A 24,881-nucleotide genomic window follows, 5' to 3' on the forward strand; every position below is an offset into this window, starting at 1 on the left:
CGTGAGAACTAATATAGGTACATGTCTACAAAAACATTTTTAATACAGACACCAAAATCAGTACCTTTAAAGTATCTTGCAAAAAAAATGTTACTTTATGTGCTCCTGAGTCCAGTACTTCATCTGAACCATTCCAGTTTGTAGATCTTGGCTAGAGACAGTGGGTACTATTGACATTTGTATTTGCATTTAGCATTCCTTATCTAGAACACCATACCATGGTTCACTAGAGGCCAAACTGACGTAATGATTTTAACATGAAATTGGTCAAACTTTCTACAAAGGGTTTCAATAAATGAAATAAATAGTGCTGAACCTTACCAAAGGTCAGTTAAACTTCTTTTTCCTCAGTTTCATGGGAGGGTTCCTCTCCACAAGGCGAGTAAGTTTTCTCATGCTATTGTCCCAAACTTGCCTCATTAACTATGTACCATGTATCTCCGGTCTCTCATTTGTCCAATGCTAGCCTAATTCTCCCACTTGCTATGGGTAGAAGGACTTACCACTGCCAATACTACCCAGGATTCCTGGCACAGTGCCACATTTAAAAAAAAAGTGTTCTGTACCTGATCAAGCATTGGCATTATAAGCTGCCTTGCACAGTTTAGGAGGTAGCAAATAAGGGGAAATAGGTGGACCACATTGTGGAAAGGGACTTGCAGGCCCTGGCGGGTGGGATGGCACAGAGTGGGGTTGTCCTGATCCCCAGGACTGACAGTGGAGGCTGTGAAACTGGACCATGCCAGCATGGTTCAAGATTGACACATGGGTCAGTGAGATATCCTCAGGAGGAATATCCAGCAATGCCGCAGACAAGTCAATGTCTTTCTCTGGTCTGCCAGGGTACATGCCACCATCTTCTCTCTGCAGGCACACACTCATACTATCTCTACTACTGTCCTTAACCCCATCGAGGTTCATATTCTACCACTCCCTCTATTGCAAACAAAATCTTTCCTCACTTGCTCTCACTCATACAATCCTTCTGTATGACAAACCTGCATGATCTGCACCACCTGATCACTCACCAGCTATCCTCTGACTTGTATCAGTACTAACAGCTGTGCCAGTAACTTTCATCTCATTCAATCCTTCCATTTGACTGATTTCAGAAGAAAATGGCCCAGAAAAGGGCAGAAATAGCCAAGATGTGGTGAGATGCCCAAACGGTGGATTATAAACCCCTGTATGGAGAGGATTCACCCAAATGTTGTCCTAACCCTAACTACAAGTTTGCTGATAATACCACTCAAACAATGGAGGGACAGAATACAGAAAAGAAATAGAGTGATTGGTGGTGAGGTGTAAAGATAAAAACTCTCCCTCAACCTCAGCACAATGAAAAGAGCTGGTCATCAATTTCGGAGTGGAGGACACGTGCCTACCTATATCAATGGTGCTGAGGTAGAGATGGTGGAGAGCGTCAATTTCTGAGGAGTGATCACGAACAATCTGTCCAGGTCCACCCACGATGGTCAAGGAAGCATAACAATGCCTCTACTTCCTCAGGAGGCTCAGGAAATTTGGCATGTCCTTAAAGACTCTTACCAATTTTTACAGATACACCTTAGCAAGCATTGTCTCTGAATGCATCATGGCTTGGCATAGCTACTGCTCTGCCCAGGACCACAAGAAACTACAGAGCGGTATGAACACAGCCTAGTCCATCATGCAAGCCAACCTTCCATCAACTCCATCTATACTTCTCACTGGCTTGGAAAGGCAGCCAACATCAGTGACCCCTCCCACCCTGGTTATAATCTCTTCTAATCTTTTCTGTTGCATAGAAGATATAAAAACTTGAACACGTACCAACAGCTTCCTCCCCACTGTTATTAAACTTCTGAATTGACCTTTCAAGTTTTGAATTTGATGTTAATCTTGTTCTTTGTGCATCTTCTCTGCAGCCGTAACATTGTATTCCTTGCTCTGTTCTAATACCCGTGTGTACTTGTATGGTATGATCTGCATGTACTGCACACGAAACAATCCTTTTCACTGTATCTCAGGATATGTGAGGACAATAATAAATCGAATCAAAAAATGTCTGACTGACTACACCCAAGCCACTAGACTGATACTGGAGTCTGCTTAGTGCGCCAGCACCTCCAGATTCATGGCAGCCCTCTTGGACTTTGAGGACTACTTGTCATACTCTTTTAAAGCAGTGGAAAGTGGCCAGTGGAAAAGTATGACAGCACAGACAGCTCAATTCTAGTGTGACCATTATTAAATGATCCTGAAAAGAAGAAAACCAATCCTGAGACTGAGGGATCAGCAAGGCTGGATGTCCCCAGAGCTTTGGAGTTGGTGCAGTCTGCAGTCAAGAAGCAAGATGATTCCATAGCCTCCTTTGAGCTTTCTTCCACTGGGGTGCATTGATTTTAAAAATTCAAACAGGTTGGTTTCTGCTGAGTAGCATTGAGATTCTTAAATGAAGTTGGATTTGCTTTCATTCAGGGAGGTGAAGAGTATTCCACCCCATTCTTGAATTCTGGATTGTAGGTAGTGGAGAGGCACCGGGGAGTCAGGACGTGAGTTACTCAGTACAGAATTCCCAGCCTCTAACCTGTTCTTGTAATCAAGATATACCACTACCCAGTGTAAATAAGTTTCTGTTCAATTGTGACTCCTCAGGAAGTTGTTTCTTTTTCTTTCTTTTCTGCAATGTGAAAATCACTGGCAAAGCCTGCACCTTGTTACGCATCTCTAAATGAGCTATGATTTCCAGTCCATTTCAAAGAGCATTAATGTAGATCTAGAGTCACATTTCAGCAAGAAGAGAGGATGGTAGAATTACTTCTCCAAAAGGCATTTGTGAGCAAGATGGGTTATTTTACAATAGTTACCATGGTAACCACTGATTACCAACTTATTTAATTCCAGCTTTTATAAACTGAATTTAAATTCCAATGGCTGTCATTATGAGATTTGAATCCACGACACCAACAAATCAGTTGTTACCCATATTGCTTGCAGAAATATGTTCTTCTATCCATGATTAAACTAAGGCCTGGTGCTAAGTAGTCCTGTGCAGAATGCAAACTGAGCATTTGTGAGCAGGTTACTTATGATTTGAACCTGGCAGAAGCTGCTTGGAAGATTTCTCACCAGGTGGACCCAGGTATCCATTTTACCCTTCAGTACATTAATGCACTTCTTGCTTTCCTGCCAGTTCACTGCCTGCTTTTCATATGCATGAACATCCTGACTTCTGAAATGTTACCCACGCTGATTATGCAAGTTCTTGTCCCACAGGAAGACTGAGGCATTAGGAGATATTAGCATGGACACATGACAAATTTACTGGCATTGATAGAAACAGATGGAGATGTGAATCCCCAGAATTGAGACTGTTCTTGCAAGTATTGCACAGGGACAATGTGTGGGGGAAGTTTTGGGCATGAAGGTTTTGAATTGAAGATGCTGAATGTGATAAAAAGGCTGGAGATGATGGAAATCAATAGAGCTTTATTTAATGTGTGTGCTTAATGTTATTATGAATTTCTCATCTCTAAGTCAGATTTTGTGGTATTCTCCATCAGGTTCTCCAAATTATGAAAGATTAGTGAACTAGTGGTACAAGAGCTGCTGAATGTTGTAGCTCCTTTTCTGTTTGAAGAGTAATCCTGACAGATGGGAGAAGGCTGTAGCACTCTGGTGCCAGTAGTACAACATGAGCAAGTGACTTAGGTTGCATATGATTGAGATATGACAATCTTGTTTGCGAAATTTCCTGATGAAGGGCTCTGGCCCGAAACATCGAATTTTCTGTTCCTTGGATGCTGCCTAACCTGCTGTGCTTTAACCAGCAACACATTTTCAGCTGCGAAATTCTTATGCTGTGGCAAGCTTACAGTACTGACTCAAACTCATAGATACATGATGCACTGAGTAGACAATGGCACTCACACTGGCAGTGCGCAAGAGTTCATTTACTCTCTTGTGGGATTGTATCTAATCAAGCCTTTGGGTGCCATGTAATGGGTATTGAGAACTGTTGCCTCCCCACTCACGCTATCCTGCTAACAAGGGGCTATCTGTTGATCCCATGCCTTGAAAGGAGAATTTTCTCTCTTCACAAATAATCTTTAGTAGCACCTCCATGGAGACATCACTGAACCATGGTGCTGCTTTTTGCTGACTCTATCACATGTCAAGGAAAGGGTGGGCTGATGAGCAAAAGTGTTTTGTGATCCTGGCTTGTTCAAAATACTGTCTGGATGACTTTTAAAGCAGGCCCCCCAAAATTAGAACTGAGAATGTTTTGCTGGGAGGCAGTACTTCCAGTTCTAGAGAGCTGTCTCATGCAAGCCTCCGTAACTAATCTCAAAAATAGAAACTGCTAGAAAAGCTCAGCTGGTCTGACAGCACCTGTGGAGCAAAATCATAATTAACATTTCAGGTTTAGCGACCCTTCCTCAGAACTATCCTCGTTAGTTACCTACCACACTTCATGCTACCATATTCTTAGCAAAAGTATTCACCACTACCTGGAGTTCCTGGAATTCATTGCATTGGTGCAAGGAATTCCCAACTGATGAGTGAACAGACCCTGACTAATATCTGTGCAGTTCCCATACTAACTTACCATGAATTCCCAAACTGGCTGTGCTGGACTTGCATGACTGATGGCGTGGTGGGAAGTTGGGAAGGACTGGGATGGCTTTCAGTGGTCACTCCCATAATCCCAGCCCTGCCTCCAATTACCCTCATTTCAAAGTCACTGGTGGGCCCCACTAATCCAGCAGGCAGATCAACCTATTTACTCAGTCATCCACTGATTTAAGGGCTTTAATTGGCAGTGAGTCAAGAAAATCTATGCATGATCTTGCCCAGAACTTAATTGGTGAGGTAGCAAGAGGAAAAGAGTTACAGGAACAACGTGCTCAATTATTTCCTTTTCATTCCACTTCTGGGGAAAATGTTGTTCTTTATGTCTTTTGTCAATGCACTGGTTTATGCTGATCTTCCATTACACAGCTGTTTTAAATTTCTTTGTTGATCAATAAAACTAGAGAAAGATGGGGGCAAGTACAGGAAAGGCCTACTTCCTGTGTTTTATATGAAAGTGAGTCTGGTACAAAACTTCCACTCTAGGTAAAAAGTGCAGAACAATCTGAAAGAGATGTTTTGCCAACTGTTGCCTATAAGGAGACTTGTGTACTTTTGAAGATAGAACTGGTTGCCCAGGACAGGTTTGACAAGGGAAGTGAGTTCCATTAGGAAGGGAAAACATGGAAAAAAATCTGTAGAGATCTTTCTCCGACATGGTGCTCACAAACTACACACTTTGGAAGTTGGTTGAATACTGACAATTTCCTCATCAGCAGTCATGCTCAAGGATGACTTGCTGGTTTCCTTGTACTCCAGGCCATATTTGATGTTGGAATTGTCCAAGGAATCCAAGCTTTGTGGCATTCACACACCCTGTTTGTTCCCACCTTGCTCACACTTCAGCAGCATGTCCGAAAAAGCCACATGGTGCAGCATAGCGTTCAGGTAGTCAGAGAATGGCAAACTACACAGGCTCTCCACACCTCCTGCCAGAATCAATTGTAAGACCTTTCCCTTTCTGTTGCTGCATTCACAAGCTTAGTGTTATTTCATTGTGGGATGCATGTTTGCATTGTGGATATTTTTAATCAACCTGTTCATAAATGTTATGACACATCTCTGAGGCAAGTGGGATTTCAACTCAGGCCCTCTCGATGTTTGCACTGTGTTCCTTTTAACATTTTTAAAGGATAACATGCTTCAAACAGAATTCTGAAGATGTGGAGGTTGGAGGAGAAAAATAAAAACTGCAGAATTCCGAGATCCTGAATTCAAAATTTCACTAAATGGTGGAAATTTTAAATTTCTGATTATTACCCTTTTACATGTTGCAGTGAGTTGACAAAATTCCTGCTGTAAACTTTATTTATCTTTAGAAAGATGCTGCCTAACTTTGTGAGTATTTTCAGCATTTTATGTTATCATGTCAGATTTCCAACAGTCCAATATTTTGTTTAGATTAGATTACCTACAGTGTGGAAACAGGCCCTTTGGCCTTACAAGTCCACACCAACCTTCCGAACAGCAACTCACCCAAACCCATTCCCCCACATTTACCCCTGATGAATGCACCTAACACTACGGGCAATTTTAGCACTGCCAATTCACCTAACATGCACATCTTTGGACTGTGGGAGGAAACTGGAGCACCTGGAGGAAACCCACGCAGACACAGGGAGAATGTGAAGACTCCACACAGACAGTTGCCCAAGTGGGAATTGAACCTGGGTCCCTGTCGCTGTGAGGCAGCAGTGTTAACCACTGAGCCACCGTGCCATTTCTGCATTAAGATCAATCATGATTTGCATTATTCCCACAAATTTTCTGATTCTCTTCCTTTTTGATGTGGTTAATCTGTCTTTGATTCATCCACCAGTGGAAATCTTTATCTATGCATACCTGGACTGTTTTTACCATTTTGAACGACTTGATCAATACTTCTTCTGTCCTAATTTAAGAAGATAGGGTTGTTGTTGCTCTTCATTATAAGTGTGAACTCCTCACTTTTCATATTGTGCTCTATTCACGATTATCTGTGGTCCACGAACAACCACAGGCATTACTCTCCATTACAGACAATTGATTATATGCTTGAGAAGCACAGCTCCACATAAAGAAGGGAGGCAGGCTTCCAGGAAACACTAAAGTGTATGTAGGATCATACCCTACATACATCATTTTGGAGAATTAGCTATTTACACCAAGAGCACATTTGTTCAACTTCTAAGCTGTACTTCCAATTTTGAATTTTGGTCCCAAAATTTAATCTTGGACAATTTTGTGCATTAATTCTACCAGTTACTTATCTATACATATATCAATTCAGGAAGTCACATCACAAATGATTTGATCCAAAGACAATTATTAACAATGCACCTGACTTAGTTAAACACAGGAAATTTTAACCATAATAGTGAACTGTTTTATTTACAATAGACTTACATAGACAAGGCTATTTAAAACAATACAATCATTTTTGAGCTGTTAGTCATGTCTATAATTCGTAAGCCTTACATTTTGCTGCATCATAACAATATATTCTACTGGTCAATTTTTTTTTCAAGTTTTAACAAATTGTTGCCTTACTCTAATATTTGAATACTATAAAGCTACACTTCAGCTACAGTTCAGTACCAAACAAAACTCAAATCAGCATCACATTACTAAAGTGTCAATCCTCATTTGGAATTTACTTATTCAAAAATATGGTTACATTAGAAACATTAAACCATGCTACAATACCAATTTTGCAAAACGCTTGGCCAGACCTAGTTATTAGAGATACTGGCTTTAAATAATTCACAAAGTAGTCATTTTGACATAATTGTTTTTAGTTTTGCATGAATTTGATAAAAGTTGTATACAGTAGTACAAAAATGAAAGTATACAATAATGACCATCTTCCTTGCAGTTGTTTTAAATTAAACACAATGACCAAAACTTAAAAAAGATTGTGTAAAATCTGTCACCTCATTTTTACTTATTTCCATGTAAAGTGTTCTCTATTGTTAAAGAGATATATATGACAATGAGAATATAATCAGTAAACAGTCAATTGAAAAATGCTGGTTGTGATGCATTGAACTGAGTTTAGTTTGTTCACAATTAGTCAGTTTCACATGTAATATTTGTAGCAAATTATCTCCAAGAACAATGGTACATCTTCAGAAGTTACATTTTACTTGTGCTTAATGTTTTTAGTGAACAGGAAATTCTGCAAATGTATGTGTTCCATCATTTATAATTTTAATTTGCCATTATGAGATCGTTTTAATGTTGCATTTTGAGCAGTATTGTACTTCTTAACAATTAACTAACATTGAATTTATCAGGTGGCAGACAAAAAAGTTTTTTTTCTTTTGAACTATAATGCAACAGGAAGTGACACTGTCTAAGTTCCAAGGTCTGAAATCCCTGTCTGCTTGGTTCTGCTTCAGAGGGTACTTTTAATCAATTGTTGCCAGAAAATTCAAAAAGACACCAAGATCTTTCAAAAAGATGAAATAAAAGCTGAAAATGCTAAAAGCATTCAATAGATCTGGCAGAGGTTTTGACAAAAGATCATCGACGGAAGTATTAACTCTTGTTCCTCTCTCCATTGATGCAGCCTGATCTGCAGAGTATTTGTATTTTGATTCCAATTTTTATTTCATATCTCTGACATTTTCTTTGTAAGAATGTTTCTTTGAAAACTCTGTATATTGCAATACACACACATACATTAAATTTCAAACATTCATACAAAATGACTTTAGGTATGATGAGGACAGCTTTGTCCCCAAATGTGTGCCTAGAACTTGACTCAGAATGTTTAGTTAGCTTTATATTAGAATTCTTTTATAATGAATTTAGTTAATCTATTAGTGCTTCATTGTGAACAGTATGTCTGTAATTCTATATTTTCACCTGTTAATAATCTTAGACGTGGAGATTAAAGAGGAATTTCACTTAAAAATTGCGAGGTTAATCATTTGAGTCAGCTCACCTGAATGACCTTAGGGGTTTCATTACATTATGCCTTTCACTTCTTCAGGACGTCCCAAAGCACTCCAGCTTTTGATGTGCAGTTATTGTTGCTTTGAGAGAAAATGTACTTTAATGGTTGTTACTGATGCCTCTAGGCTAACAATCTAGAGAACATATTCAAATTGCCCCAAGGCAGTTTGAAAATTGAATGGCCTGCTTACGATTTAAATCTACAAAATATATGATCGCAAACCTTATAGTGCCAGGACTACGTGAGGATATTCATTGTACTTTTCAATAAGTGCAATCTTGCTTTCTTATTTGTGCATTCTTTTATCTCCAAGTTCAACATTAATTTTAGCTGTTAAATGTTTTGTTTTGAGTTGAATTGTAATATATTTTCTACTTCAGAGTGAAACATGTAGGTTGTTCATAGCATGAAATATCTTGGATGATGCAGCCTACGTGAGGAATGATGGTGTGAGGCTCTGCAAATATTGAGTCGTGACCCATTCGATAGCAATACCAGAGATTTTGGGGTCACAGGCATTCATAGCTGCCATGCAACTTGGACCGATTTATGACAGATATGAGGTCACTTTAGAAATTTTGCTTTATTTTTGTCAGTTGGTGTGGTTTAATGGACTCTAATGTCCAATTGCTGTCACTCCAAAAACATTTTGAACAGGAAAAGCCCCATTAAGTGTCCCCCCACAAGGGGAATGGGGTAAGGAAGTGCTGGTGATGGTTGGGGGGTGGGGTTTGGGGGGGGGGGGGGGAGGGGAGGAAGAGAAGTAGGGTTAAGATGGGGGCATCTGCTGAAGGGGAGAAGAAGAGTTACAGCCTCCTCCTTCTGTCAACAAATCTTCAACAAAAATTTCACTCCAGGATCACACAACTTTAAAAACACTGAAATGGGGGTCACATCAGGTAAAAAATTTGGGATGCACTGGTGTACAACTTCCAGGGCATGGGGAACAAAATTACTTACAGAATAACTATATATCTCAAGAGTAAAATAGTACTTTTAAAATCCAAATTACTATAAACTATGGATTTTAAAGATGAAACCAAAAATGAATTTACTACTTTATACAAAATAAACTGTTACTTCCATTTGGGTACTTACTCAGGACCTAATGACTACGCAGCATTGTTGCAATTAATGTCAAATATGACACTTTGACTGTGAGGTGTGAAGAAAATGAACAAGAGGATTAAGATTAGGCTTCTGGTAGTTTTTTTTTAGTGTAATTAGTTGGAACAGTTGGGTTAACAGCTGTAACTATTTGGAAAACCTTGCAAACAAACTTCCACAATTTCTCATTAACAAATACCCTGTATACTATTATTGAATTTGTTAATTTTAAAGTTACAACCTACTTATGTACATCATAATTATCATCTGTTACTTTAAAGGATGTCAGAACAAAATTGTTGTATAAAGCCACAGTTCTAGCTATGTAATACAAATATACAGGGAATAATTTTAAGGCACAGCCGAGTATAGCACTGGCTCAGGATCACATAAGAAAGAAACCTTCAAAGTTCTCAACATCTTGTACTGTCATGGTTAATCTGAATACTGTCATTAGAAAATGATTTACAATCCAAAACCTAGATTTAACATATTTATATGATAACTTACTACTGTTATATGAGTAATGATAGATTTACAAACAAACTTTAGTCCAGAGAAACTGTGCTTTATGGACTACACACTTCTGAACATGGGCACAAACGGGGGTCAGCTGGTTGACTACTGTATATTGATAGGATTTGGTACAGTTTCTGTAAAGGTAACACAAAAGTGCTGTGACATCATAAATGATATCTGACTTTTGCATATGTTAACTTTTATATTTAAATATTGAAAATTAGTGATTGTTTAACATTGATACTATTTAAATAGAAAATTCAATCAAATTATTGTATATATTAGTTGTGATTATTAAAATAGATGGATCTTGATGTCATTTATAACATACTGCCTGAGAATTTATCAGCTCAATCACCAAGCAGAGATAACAGGATGCAACTGGAGATAGAAAAGCAAGAGACAGGTAGCAAAGCATGTTGTCGCACACTAGTTGGATAGCAATAGTAGAGAAAAACATAGAGGAGAAGGAGAAGCCACAGCAGAGAATAACAAAAGAGAATATTCTGACTTGCAGTTAATCCATCAAATATACGCTATGTACATTTTGTAATTTTTATTTATATTTCTAATAATATGCTTCTTCTTCAGTTTCCAATTTGTCTTTCTCCTTCTATTTTAAAGGCACCGACTCTTTCATTTGGATACAGTATGAAGGTGGCAGGTGCCATACAGCAACTCACCCAAATGATAATGTTTCATGTTTGAACATTGAAACAGATTACAGATAGGTCTTTAACTGTAAAAGATTTCGCAGTTGAACCCAACTCTGACCTTGTCTGATAGCCACATATTTACCATTCAGTAATGATTGCTACGGGAGGAAGTGTGGCTGATGTTTTAGTTCCCTAATCATGAGCACTGCAACCACTACTGTCTCACTGATGAATTAGCTAACTCAGAATTAACAAAGATTTAAATCTGAAACTTTCCTCTCCCCCTTTTTGCCTAGGTGCTAACGAGGTAAGGTACAGTAAAGGTATGCTCCACTTGACAAAACTCCTGTATTTTTGAGTTCAGCTTATCCGTATAGCCTAATATGCCCAGGTACAGGCTCAGCCTGTATCAAAGGTCTGTGCCCAGAATTAAATGCCACAAATCAAGCAATTGCTATAGGATTACAATGCCTGCAATTAAAGCTGGATTTTCCCAACTCATTTTCATTGGTTTACATTTCTTAGTATTCTAAGGTGCATATGTTCTGTTCTTGGAAAGGAGTATTGGAAATCTTGCAACATGGTTGGATTGGAGCAGGGGAAGGGAGGAAAGGGGAAGGCAAGGATAAGCACACATCTGGTGTAACAGGTTTTTAAATTTTTGCCTTTGCTTGGTCATCCAGGTTCTTTTTGAAAAAGAAAATGATCAATCTCACTGTTCAGTTGTTAGGGTGGCCAATTGCAACGGAATCCGCTCTTCTTGCTCTATAGTTGGCTTCAAATGTTATCTAACATCACAGTCTAAAACAGTCACTTGATATGAAACCCAATGAATTATATGAATGGACTCTACAACTTTATGTGTATGAAAGGATTAAGTTCACTCACATACAGCAAGAAAGCCATCCAGAGGACTGCAAGATACCATAAACAGCCATCAATCTGTATAAACCAATCTTTGTAGCATCCAGAATGCAACCAAGCCCGGAATTAGAAACTTCATTCCTCTTAAAGGTCTAGGTGAAAGAATTAGAGCCTCTAAATGTAAGAACCATCAAGTCAAGTTAGGACAGTCTAAAATTTCCCAAAATGAAAGTAAAATGACGCAAATGTAGATGATGAAGGAGAAGAAAACATCTGTTTAAAGGAAATCAGATAATGATGAAAAGTTGAAGTAGGAAACCAATTTTCTGAAAGATCAGAATTTTTTGAGATGGTGAAAATGAAATACTTCAGAACACAGAACAGGCCACTTTTGTGGGAATATGACTGATATAGTGGAAAGTCAAATTTGATCAAATGCCAGGGAAAACACACTTACCACTAAAAGAGATAAAAAGGTAAGTGAGACTAACCAAATGCTCGTTTCCAGAATAATTGATTTGGGGAGGAGGACATTATTTTTGTAGAAGCTAAAGCTACTTTAAAGGAAATATCATTTTTTAAATCAGGTAATGAACATACATGTTCCAAAAGACATTTGGTACTCAAAAAGGTTAATTTGCTCTGATTCTTTTCAGTGATAAGTGCCGGTGGCAAATACCTACTTAACGTTTTTTTAAAATTGCAATTCACCGCTGTTATAACGAGCTTACTTCAAAGTGTATAGTAGTAGAAGCAGCAACAAGGTTACCTTCCAGCTACAGAGTTTTCAGATATTGAAGGAAGACATAAATTTGGTGCAACGCAACTTCAATCCTCTTGAAAGATTTCTTTTTGCAGCAACACAGATATTTGATATTGGAAATTGAATCTCCAAACTACTGAATAAAACTGGGACACAATTAATATTATTTGTGAAGATTAAACTGCAATGCTAACTTACAAAGTTGTACTGAGTTCTCTGGTGAAATGTATCTAATATTAATCTAATAATAATACTACAGGGATTATTTCTAAGAAACAGATTCCTTTGTGATATGAACTAATCAACTTTCATCTGTGGATGCAAAATTATTCACAGTATTTACCACTGGGAAATAAGCTGTAGAAGGTAGTTTACAAAATCTTGTACAAAAAAAGATAGGGCAGTGATGATCATTTTGAATCTTCCTGCTGGGCAAGAAATGTGCATCAATAGCAGCTGCCAAATATGGACCCAACACAATTTTCCTCTTCATTAATTTGAATGACCAAGTAAAACTAGGCAAACTATAGCATTGTTGTTTCTTGCTTAGTGGGAACAGTTAAATTACTGCACTGTCTCAAAACTAACGTTGAAAAGTTCTGCTTGTGCCATTTAAAAAAAAAGTCTGATATGAACTTTGATACTGTATTGAGTAAGTGGAATTGAAACTTATTTTAATAGAACACATGGACTCACAGATACTTCTGTCTTATGGTAAAACAGTAAATGCACTTAAATGCTACGATGCCAACTGAGTATTCAGGATGCACCAATCTGCCTGACACCTAGAACTCTAATAATTAATTAACTATACCTAAGCTACAACTAACAAACTAAACTACACATAAACAGTAATACTTCAACATTATACTATATCGCTTATCCCACCTATGTAAAAACAAGTCACTTTAGAAAGCTATGTATAAAGAGGCGACACAATAGAAAGATACTGTGTGCAAAAATAAATGGTCCAAATATTAGGGCTTTTACTCAAGCCATACACACTAAGTAACCCAACCACATCAAGTGAGAAAGGGTAAAAAGAATCCTATCTAAATTAATTTACTATAATATTACAAAACATATAAATAAAAGATACACAAATGATAGAAAATTTACTTGTATGAATCTATGTGGAAAATAGAAATAATAAAAAGGAAAATATGTAAAAACATGTAAACATTAAAAGTTTTAAAAATCAGAGGTGCGATATTCAAGCTCAAAGCTGAGGCTTGCTTCTTTCTTCCTGTTAAATAAATTTCCATTTTTAACCTCCTGCCATTTTTTAAATCAGCATAACTATTGCTCTGTATTCAACAGCCACATATTATGCCTGGTCTGGATTATTTGCAACTTCTAAGAATTCACATTGTTGCCATGATTCTTAAAAATACTCTCATTCCAACTTACACTGCAAGATCTCTTCAGTTTGAAGTATAAAATGCAGACATGCTCAGACATTTTAACTGTGGCATGTTTGGTAACAATAACAATTTTCCAATTTACAAACCAAGATGCCTTAGTTACATACTTAAGCTTACCACACTATTTAACCAATTAAATTTGTATATCTTTAAGAATCACTTCTTACATGTATTTTCAAAGATTAAGACTTATCAATTATGTCTCCTTTTATACATACGTGTTTCAATATAACAATGGTATTACAATTCTGTTACTTAACAGATTCAGTTGAAGAAGGTGGAGTAAGAATAGAATCTTCTGCTCTATACTCTTTCCTTAAGTGATAATGTGGACTGCGTGTGTAACGAGGTTTTATCCCTGGTGGAGGTTGGGAAAAATTTCTTCTGACAGGATGCAATCTAGACTCCTGAAGGCAAAACATATAATATGGGATCCATGTTTATTATCAGTTCCTGTTAAGCTGATAGTATTAGCCTAAGCTAAACCAAAATTAAACTTTATTCTCAAAGCAAGGACTTGCTCAGCCAAGCATGGCAATGTTTTCATTTCTAAAATTATTAAAATGATCTCTGAATGTATTTAAATGAATTATATAAAAACAAAACTGATAAATAATTACCTTCAGCATAGAATTATGAATAATTTCGAAACCAATTTATTTCATTTTTGCTTCCATACTTTCCTTCTGTTTACAATACTCAAAACTTACAAAGGTCACCACCAAAACAACTTACTTAAAACACAGATTACAAAATGGAAATTCATGATATATTATGGAAAAGTTGACAAATTCAGAATTTTTGGTTATATTCAGGTGAAGTTCTTCTTTCTTGTACTGCAAATGCATTCTCCAACCAAACATGCTTAAATACGATGCATGAATAGGCTCTGGGAGTTTACATATTGTGGCCGTGTATTGGATGCACTCAGCAATTGGTCTTGAGTGCTCAGCAGTGCACCTTCTGTGCTGCTGAAAGCCTTTCAAATGAATGTTGGTTGCGGGAGTTTGGTTCTGTCAGTTAGTCATATTTTGGCTGCATCATTTAAAATTATATTTCTCTTCTGCAAGTTGTTTGTCTGGCTGCAGTACGGGATTAAAAAAAGGCCCCTATTTTGATATAAGATGCTGTTGGAACATTGTTGCATGAGATGCATCTAGAGTGGGGGACCTTGTTTTTCTAGAGGTGGGATGAGGATGTCCAAAAACAAAAGGGCAAAAAACCATGACCAGAGTGGGGATTAATGTCTCAATGTACATGCACCGTACATGGAGTTCTACCGACAATGCCAGAGTATTTCAACGTCCTCACCAATTTCTTTTTACTTGCATTGTCATTTTTACAAACTTCCAATTCATAATGCGAACTATGAACTTTCCAGCCATCATCTGTCTTGATCTAGCATCAATTTTATTGTAATGACAAGAAGAGAACACAGTGGCAAAGTGGTAATGTGACTGGACTAATAACCCAGAGACCTGGGCTAATGCTCTGGAGATTCAGGTTCGACTACCACATGAATGGAATTTAAAATTCAATAAATACAAGCTGGTTTCATTAGCAGTGACCATGAAACTATCATAGAACCATAGGAAGCAAAACTGCCACCTTTCTTTGTCCATCTTACATGTGATTCCAGACCCACAACTAAATAGTGTACTCATAACTACTCTCTGAAATAGCCGATGAAGCCCACTCAGTTTAAAGGTAATAGAGATGGGTGACAAATATTGACTGGCCTTGGAAGACAACAAAAAATTTGAATGTTGCATGTTTCCATCTTAACAATATGTAAGTTTTAATATATTATTAAGATTATGGATACACAGGAATTCAGTGAAGTGTGGTGTTGGTGGTATAGAAATTGTGTCGCTGGGATAATAACTCAGAACACCAGCCAAACCTCTGGGCTTACAGATTCAAATGCCATCATGACAACTGGTGGAATTTAGATTCAATTAATCTACACTGATAAAACTTGTCTCAGTCATGGTGATGAAGAAAATTATCACTAATTGTTGCAAAAGCTCATCTAGTTCACTAATATCTGTTAATGTAAAAAACTTTTAATTAGTCTGATCCACATGTGACTCAGGAGCCATAGCAATGTGGTTGATACTTAACTGCCCTCCCAAATGGCCTAGCAAACCATACAGATCCAAAGCAATTAGGAATGGTTAACAAATGTGGCCTTGGTAGTGATGCTCACACCCCATGAAAGACTAGTGAAAGTTGTCCCGAGCAAATAGGAAGAAAATCAGAAACAAGCACAGAAAATGCGCTCAAACTTTCCCTATATTTGTCTCACATTTTCAGCATCTGTAGTACACAGGAATACTTCAAGAATGTCCAACTTAGAGACACTCATCCAACTTAGAAACACTCATAATTATGAATGCGATCCCATACATGTTTATAAGTTTAAACACCCATCATACAAACATTTTCTGTATTAAGGAATAGTTGCTTCCCACTGACCTAAACTGAGTTCTGACTTGCAATCTGGAATTTAATCTGTTCGTAACCTGGGGATAGCCTGTACTTTGCTTTTCTATGAAAAAGACTACTGGACACTGGGTGTTGGAATGTAAAGAGGTAGACACATAATGGTGCATTCTTTAAATTAATCTGGTAAAAGAACTGCCATCTGCTCTCTTTTTTCAGCATCTAGCTTTGCAGTGATTTACATATGAGCAGAGAATAGCTGCCCAAATACAAAGACTAGAAATAGAAGGCAGATGGTTGCCAAAAATTGGCTAAATGCCCATTTTGGACGATTCACTGACATGCATGTGTTATGCTATCTCCATGGACAGGGTAGCAATTGCCATGAAGACCCAGAACCAGCACACTCAGTGTCAACCTGACAACAAAGAATTACTAGAAGATTAATAAAGAGGGAAAAATCTGAGACAAAGTTAGTCATAAATATGTAAATCCACAGACAAAAGGTTTCTTCAATTATTAAAAAGAATTACAAACTAAGTGTTGGTCCTATAGAAAATGTATCTTGGGAATTAGTAATGGAAGGTAGAGATGGTAGTCGAATTGAACAGATGTTTTGCATCAATCTACGCTGGGGAAGGTACAAGTAGCATCCCAGAAATAGCTGTAAATCAGGAATTCAAGAGAGGGAGGAATTCAAGAAAATAACAATTAAAAGAATGTAGTATCAAGTAAATCCTAAAGTACAGAGTCTTAAAAGAAGTACAGCAAACTTTGTTTTAACTGACACTTTATTTATCAAGAGTGCTGATTCATTGGTATAAAGTTATATATCTGAAATACAGGAAGTTTACTGTATTCTTGTGATGTCGGAGTAGTCAGTTAAAGGTGCAAGTGAGAAGGCTCTCTGCTGATAATTTTGATTTCAGGTAAAGTTGGATTATTATTTAAATGATTTGTACTGTAAGTATGACAGTGATGAGTATATCCCCTGCATTATGTTTTTATTACTTATTGTGTAGTTTTACACTGATTATGTGGATCTCTTGATCAACTGGTACACTCCTGGTCCCATTAGTGTCAGTTTATAAAGTTTGGTGTAGTTAGGGAGATGGTTGATGTGGTGGTTTGAAGTTTTCAAAACTCGCTAGATTCGGGAAAGGTCCCCTTGGATTGGAAAATAGCTAATGTAACTCCTTTCTTCAAAAAGGGAGAGAGGCAGAAAGCAGTGAACTACAGTCCAGTTACCATTCCATGTGTCATAGAAAAAAAATGTGAGAAGCTATTATTCAAGACATCATAACAGACACTTGGATATGTATAAGGTGATCAGGCACAGCCAGCAAGGTTTGCAATGGACAATCAAATTTAACTAATTTATTAGAATTCTTTGAAGAATAACTTGTGCTGTAGATAAAGGAGAACTAGTAGATGCACTAAGCTTACCTTTCCAGAAGGAATTTGATAAGCTGCAACATGTAAGGTTATTGTGGAAAATAAAAGCTCATGGTATAGGAGGTAACATATTGGCATAGATAGAAGATAGCTGGCTAACAGGAAGCAGAGAATAGGATTTTTTCAGAATGCTGGAATATCATAAATGGTCTGCCATAGGAATTAATACTGGAACCTCAACTATTGACAATTTATATAAATAATTTGGATGAAGGGGCCATAGGTAGTATAACTAACTTTGCTGATGACACAAAAATAATTAGGAACGGGAGCTGTGAAGAAGATCTAAAGAGTCTACAAAGGAATGTCAATAAATTAAATGACTGGGAAAAAATCTGACAAATGGTACAATTTGGGAAAGTGTGAAATTGTCCATTTTGGCAAAAAGACTGAAAAAAAAAGCAAATTATTGAAACACAGAAAATAAGAGCAAGACTTGGCTATTTGGCCCTTCAGGTCTGCTCTGTCTTCTATGATGATCATGGCTAATCATCCAACTCAATAGCCTGTTCTACGTTTCCTCCATAGGGTTTAGTCCCTTTATACCAAGTTCCATATTCTTGAAATCATACAATATTTTGGTCTTGACTGCTTACTGAGGGAGCAAATTCTGTCAACCAGTTTTCTATCCATCTTGACACATTACCCATTCGCTTTAATTTTACACACTAATCTCTTATGTGGGACTTTGTCCGAAGATTTCTGAAAGCCCGAATAAACCAGTCCACTGCCTCCTTTTGTGGGATATTTTAGAATTAGTTTAAAACTAAAGGGTAGCCCATTTAAGATAGAGATCATGAAACATGTTTTTCTCCCAGAGGATTATGAATCTTTGGAATTCCCTTCCTCAAAAGGCAAATCTTTGATTATTTTTAAGGCAAAGGTAGATTGATACTTGATTATCACACAGGTCAAATGGCCTACTTTTGTGTCTTGTTTGTATAACTGCACTCCATCATTCTAGCCACAGGTGTACAGCAACAATGGCCAAGTGATAGGGGGATGAGAGACACTGAATTCACTCGAGGTGCCCGTTCTTCATAAGACAGCATGGTGCAGTAGACATTTAGCTGGAGAAGGAAACGTACATAAGTTCCTCAGGAGTCTTCTTTCAGGACTTAGAAGATGTCCAATTCCTCTACCTCTACTGTGGGAGTTCAGACAGAGGAGGGTGAACCTGCATCATTGTAAGACACACTCACCATGTCTAGGTCCTCTAACCATAAATGCCCCCAGGTTTGATTGCCCAAGCTCCAAAACCAATAGGCTTTCTCCATCGCAGATCCTGAGACAGCACCTTTATTTGAGTGGGAGAGAAAGGAAAACTAAAACCATCTGAGGGTACATGGGAGGCCAGGGTGAAACTAAATTGTAAATACAGCACTTTTTAAAATATATGTTCACTTTTCATTATAAGCTCCATAAGTGATAGTCATTGTATCCAATAAAGGTTCAGCATCACATGATGTTCTAACATTGTCCAAATTACAGCTAATCTTTCCATTGTGCCCATACTAAGATAAAATGTAGAACAAATAGGATCAAATGTTATGGGGAAAAAACAGGATTAGGTTATTGAGTTGGACGATCAGCCATGATAGTGATGAATGGCAATGCAAGCTCAAAGTGCCGAATGGCCTCCTCCTGTTCCTATTGTCTATGTTTCGAAACTTAGTCATGATTGAATGAAGGGGCATCAAATGAAAGCTTCCACCAGTTTGTAACCTTACCTTTCATTAAACAGGAAAAGCATAAAAAGATAAACCAGTAAGTTGCATTTACAGTCAGTTTTCATGGATGCTAGCTTCCTCAGCATCAAAACATTACAAATAATAGATGACCTCATGTAACTCAATTCCATTAAAGTTAGGTTCATAAAGAAGTCCTACCTGCATTGTTTTGAATGATGCTGCCAGTGTTGTTCCTTTTGAAGAACATTTTAGTTTACTTACTCAGTATATTGGTGTAGTGCTCACACATCAAATAGCCTCATTGCATCCTCCATTTGTCTGGAGCAAAGAACCTCCAGCCTCTTCCCTGTAACTCTGCAAATTGTTTCTATTCATTTAATGCCCCCATGATTTTCATGATGAAATCTGCCTCTGGTACACTTTCAAGCAGTGCATTCCAGAGTTGCTGTCTGTAAAAGCTTTTAAAAGTTCCATTTAAATCTGCCTTCTTGTATTCAAACTATTTAAAAATGAGAACGCTTCTCCATTTCTGCTGTGATCAAACCTCTCATGATTTTGAAACTGTTTATCAAATATCCTGTTAACATTTTCTCTCTACAAGTTCCAACTTCTCTAGTTTATTTTCATAACTGAGGTTCTCATTCCTGGAACCATTCTTCTAAAATTCATCTGTACTGTCTCCAATTTGTTGACATATTTTGAAACATGGCACCCAGACCTGCAAACAATATTCCAGTTGAATTCTAACTAGCCTCGCATACAAGTTCAACATAACCTTATCATATATTCGGAACAATAGGATAGCTAGGGAGAAAGTAGGCCGACTCAGGCATAGAGAAGGGAGGTTATGTGTGGAGCTAGAAGAAATGGGTGAGATCTTTAATGAGCACTATAAATTGGTATTCACTGAAGAGAGATGTGAGGGATATTGAAGTTAGGAAAAGATGTGGGAATACTCTCAAGCATTCAACAAGGTGCCCCACAAAAGGCTGCTGCATAAGATAAAGATGCAAGGTGTTACGGGCAATGTATTAGCACGGGTAGAGGATTGGTTAACTAATAGGAAACAAAGTATGGAAATAAATGACTAGTGGTGTGCCTCAGGGATCAACAGACAATAGACAATAGGTGTAGGAGTAGGCAATGGGGCTCTACGAGCCAGCACCACCATTTGTTATGATCATGGCTGATCATCCACAATCAGTATCCTATTCCTGCCTTATCCCCATAATCCTTGATTCCACTATCCTTAAGAGTTCCATCCATCTCTTTCTTGGAAGTATCCAGAGACTTGGCCTCCACTGCCTTCTGGGGCAGAGCATTCCGTATATCCACCACTCTCTGTTTCTCCTCAACTCTGTTCTAAATGGCTTAACCCTTATTTTTAAATTGTGTCCTCTGGTTCTGGACTCACCCATCAGCGGAAACATGCTTCCTGCCTCCAGAGTGTGCAATCCTTTAATAATCTTATATGTCGCAATCAGATCACCTCTCATCCTTCTAAACTCAAAAGTGTATACAAGCCCAGTCATTCCAATCTTTCAACATATGATAGTCCCGCCATTCTGGGAACTGACCTCGTGAACCTATGCTGCACTCCCTCAATAGACAGTATGGCCTTCCTCAAATTTGGAGAGCAATAATGCACACAATACTCCAGGTGCGGTCTCACCAGGGCCCTATACAGCTGCAGATGGGTCTTTTTGTTCCTATACTCAATTCCCCTTGTTATGAAGGCCAGCACGCCATTCGCTTTTTTCACTGCCTGCTGTACCTGCATGCTTGCTTTCATTCGGAGACAGGTCGCCTACTTGCGGAACATTTCAGAAAACACCTCTGGGACACTCATACCAACCAACCCAACCGCCCCGTGGATGAACACTTGAACTCCCCCTCCCACTCCGCCAAGGACATGCAGGTCCTTGGCCTACTTCATTGCCAGACCATGGCAACACAATGCCTGGAGGAAGAGCGCCTCATCTTCCGCCTAGGAATCCTCCAACCACAAGGGATGAATGCAGATTTCTCCAGCTTGCTCATTTCCCCTCCCCCCACCTTATCTCAGTCCCAACCCTCGGACTCAGCACCGCCTTCTCAACCCGCAATCTTCTTCCCGACCTCTCCGCCCCCACCCCTCTTCGGCCTATCACCCTCACCCTAACCTCTTTCCACCTATCGAATTTCCCAATGCCCCTTCCCCAAGTCCCTCCTCCCTACCTTTTATCTTAGCCTGCTTGGCACACCCTCCTCATTCCTGAAGAAGGGCTTATGCCCGAAACGTCGATTCTCCTGCTCCTTGGATGCTGCCTGACCTGTTGCGCTTTTCCAGCAACACATTTTTCAGCTGCTTGCTTGCATTGACTGATGTACAAGAATGGGGTAAAAACGAGGACTGCAGATGCCGGAAACCCGAGTCTGAATTAGAATGGTGCTGGAAAAGCACAGCAGGTCAGGCAGCATCTAAGGAGCAGAAAAATCGACGTATCAGGCAAAAGCACTTCATCAGGAATACAGGCAGGAGGCCTGCAGGGTGGAGAGATAAATGAGAAAGGAGTGGGGGTTGGAAGAAAGTAGCATTGAGGTGGTCCATGACCACCTGCTCAGGTCCATGCTCCCAACAACCCACCCTCCCTTCCTGGCACCTTCTCCTGCCACCACAGGAATTGCAAAACCTGAGCCCACACCTCCTTCCTCACTTCCATCCAAGGCCCAAAGAAGCCTTTCACATCCATCAAAGTTTTACCTGCACATCCACCAATGTCATTTATTGTATCCGTTGCTCCCGATGTGGTCTCATAAACATTTGGGGGACTGGACGCCTCCATGTAGAGGAACATCTCCGGGACACCCGCACCAATCAACCCCATCACCCTGTGGTCCAACATTTCAAGTTCCCCTCCCACTCTGCCGAGGACATGCAGGTCCTGGGCCTCCTCCACCGCTGCTCCCTCACCACCCGACACCTGGAGGAAGAACGCCTCATCTTCCGCCACAGAACACTTCAACCCCCAGGGCATCAAGGTGGACTTCATCAGTTTCCTCATTTTCCCTTCCCCCACCTCACCCTAGTTCTAACCTTCCAGCTAGCACCATCCCCATGACCTGTCCTACCTGCCTATCTTCCTTTCCACCTATCCACTTCACCCTCCTCTCTGACCTATCACCTTCATCCCCACCTCCATTCACCCATTGTACTCTTTGCTACTTTTCCCTACCCTTCTCTCTGACCTATCAACTCCATCCCCACCTCCATTCACCTACTGTACTCTATGCTACTTTCTCCCCACCCCCGCCCTGCTCTCATTTATGTCTCCACCCTGCAGGCTTCCTGCCTTTATTCCTGATGAAGGGTTTTTGCCTGAAACGTCAATTTTTCTGCTCCTTGGATGCTGCCTGATCAGCACAACTCTAATCCAGCCTCTAATGTACAAGAACACCTAGATTTCATTGTATTTCCCCTTTATCTAACCCAACTCTATTTAGATAGTAATCTGCCTTCCCGTTCTTGCCACCAAAGTGGATAACCACATATTTATCTACATTAAACTGCATCTGCCATGCATCCGTCCACTCACGTAGCCTGTCCAAGTCACCCTGTATTCTCATAACATCCTCCTCACATTTCATCCTGCCACTCAGATTTTTGTCATCAGCAAATTTGCTAATATTACTTTAATACCTTCATCTATATCATTAATGTATATTGTAAACAGCTGTGGTCAAAGCACCGAACCTTGCGGTACCCCACTGGGGGTATTCCGAAAGGCACCAGTTATCACTACTCTTTGCTTCCTGCCAGCCAGCCAATTTTCAATCCAAGTCAGTATTTTGCTCCCAATAGCACATGCTCTAATTTTGCTCACTAATCTCTGTTGTGGGACTTTATCAAAGGCTTTCTGAAAGTTCAGGTACGCTACATCCACTGACTCTCCCTTGTCCATCTTCACTGTTACATCCTCCAAAAAATTCCAGAAGATTAGTCAAGCAAGATTTCCCCTTTATAAATCCATTCTGACTCTGACCTATCTTGTTACTGCTATCCAAATGAGTCATAATTTCATCTTTTACACTTGATTCCAGCATCTTTCCCAACACTGATGTCAGGCGAACTGATCTATAATTCCGTTTTCTCTCTCCCGCCTTTCTTGAAAAGTGGAACACTAGTCATCTTCCTATCTGAAGGAACGGACCCTGAATCTATAGAACATTGGAAAATGATTACCAATTGGTCCATGATTTCTAGAGCCACCTCCTTACATAGCCTGGGATGCAGACCATCAGCTCCTGGGGACTTATCAGCTTTCAGATCTAACAGTCATTCCAACACCATTTCCTGCCTAATATAAATTCCCTTCAGTTCATCCATTATCCAAGGTCCTTCAGCCACTATTACATCTGGGAGATTGCTTATGTCTTCCCCAGTGAAGACAGATCCAAAGAACCTATTCAACTCTTCTGCCACTTCCTTATTCTCCGTAATAAATTCACCTGTCTTCAAAGGCCCCATTTTAGTCTTAACCATTTTTTTTTTCTTTTCACATACCTAAAAAGGCTTTTAATGTCCTCCTTTATATTTTTGGCAAGTGTGCCTTCATACCTCATTTTTTCTCCGCGTATTGCCTTTTTAGTTATTCTATGTTACTCTTTAAAAGTTTCCCAGTCCTTCAGCTTCTCGATCATCTTTACTATGTTTTACTTCTTGTCTTTTATCTTTATACAATCCTTAACTTCCCTCATCAGCCACGGCGGCCCCTGCCTCCCCTTAGGATCTTTCTTCCTCTTTGGAATGAACTGATCCTGCACCTTCTGCTTTATATCTGGCCAGTTCCTCCCTCATAGCTCCATAGTTCCCTTTGTTCAACTGCAACAGTGACACTTCCAATTCTCCCTTCTCCCTCTCAAATTGCAGATTAAAACTTATCATATTATGGCTACTACCTCCAAATGGCTCCTTTACTTCAAGATCCCTGATCAAGTCCGGTTCGTTGTACAACACCAGATCCAGAATTTCCTTCTCCCTGATTGGCTCCAGTACAAGCTGTTCTAAGAATCCATCTTGGAGGCACTCTACAAACTCCCTTTCTTGGGGTCCAGTACCATCCTAATTCTTCCAGTCTATCTGCAGGTTGAAATCCCCCATAACAACTGTAGTAATACCTTTGCGACAGGACAATTTCAACTCCTTATTCAACTTACACCGTACATCGAGACTACTGTTTGGGGGCCTGTAGATAACTCCCATTAAGGTCTTTCTACCCTTAGACTTTCTCAGCTCTATCCATACTGACTCTACATTTCCTGATTCTATGCCCTCCCTCGCAAGGGATGGAATATCATTCCTCACCAACAGGGCCACCCTTTGCCTGTTAGTCTGTCCTTTTGATAGCACGTATAGCCTTGAAT

General features: G+C 39.1%; 1 protein-coding gene across 1 annotated transcript in view; it reads right to left on the minus strand.

The window, feature by feature from the left end:
* Window positions 1-14,138: 14,138 nt before the first annotated feature.
* dazl (deleted in azoospermia-like) overlaps window positions 14,139-24,881 on the minus strand; it is a 157,994-nt gene continuing 147,251 nt past the window's right edge. The window contains exon 11 of the mRNA XM_060828127.1: window positions 14,139-14,294. Within this exon, the coding sequence (XP_060684110.1) occupies window positions 14,139-14,294 (156 nt within the window). The remainder of the gene's footprint in view (window positions 14,295-24,881) is intronic.

The sequence above is a fragment of the Hemiscyllium ocellatum genome, chromosome 7, assembly GCF_020745735.1.
Source record: "Hemiscyllium ocellatum isolate sHemOce1 chromosome 7, sHemOce1.pat.X.cur, whole genome shotgun sequence".
Lineage (NCBI taxonomy): Eukaryota > Metazoa > Chordata > Chondrichthyes > Orectolobiformes > Hemiscylliidae > Hemiscyllium > Hemiscyllium ocellatum.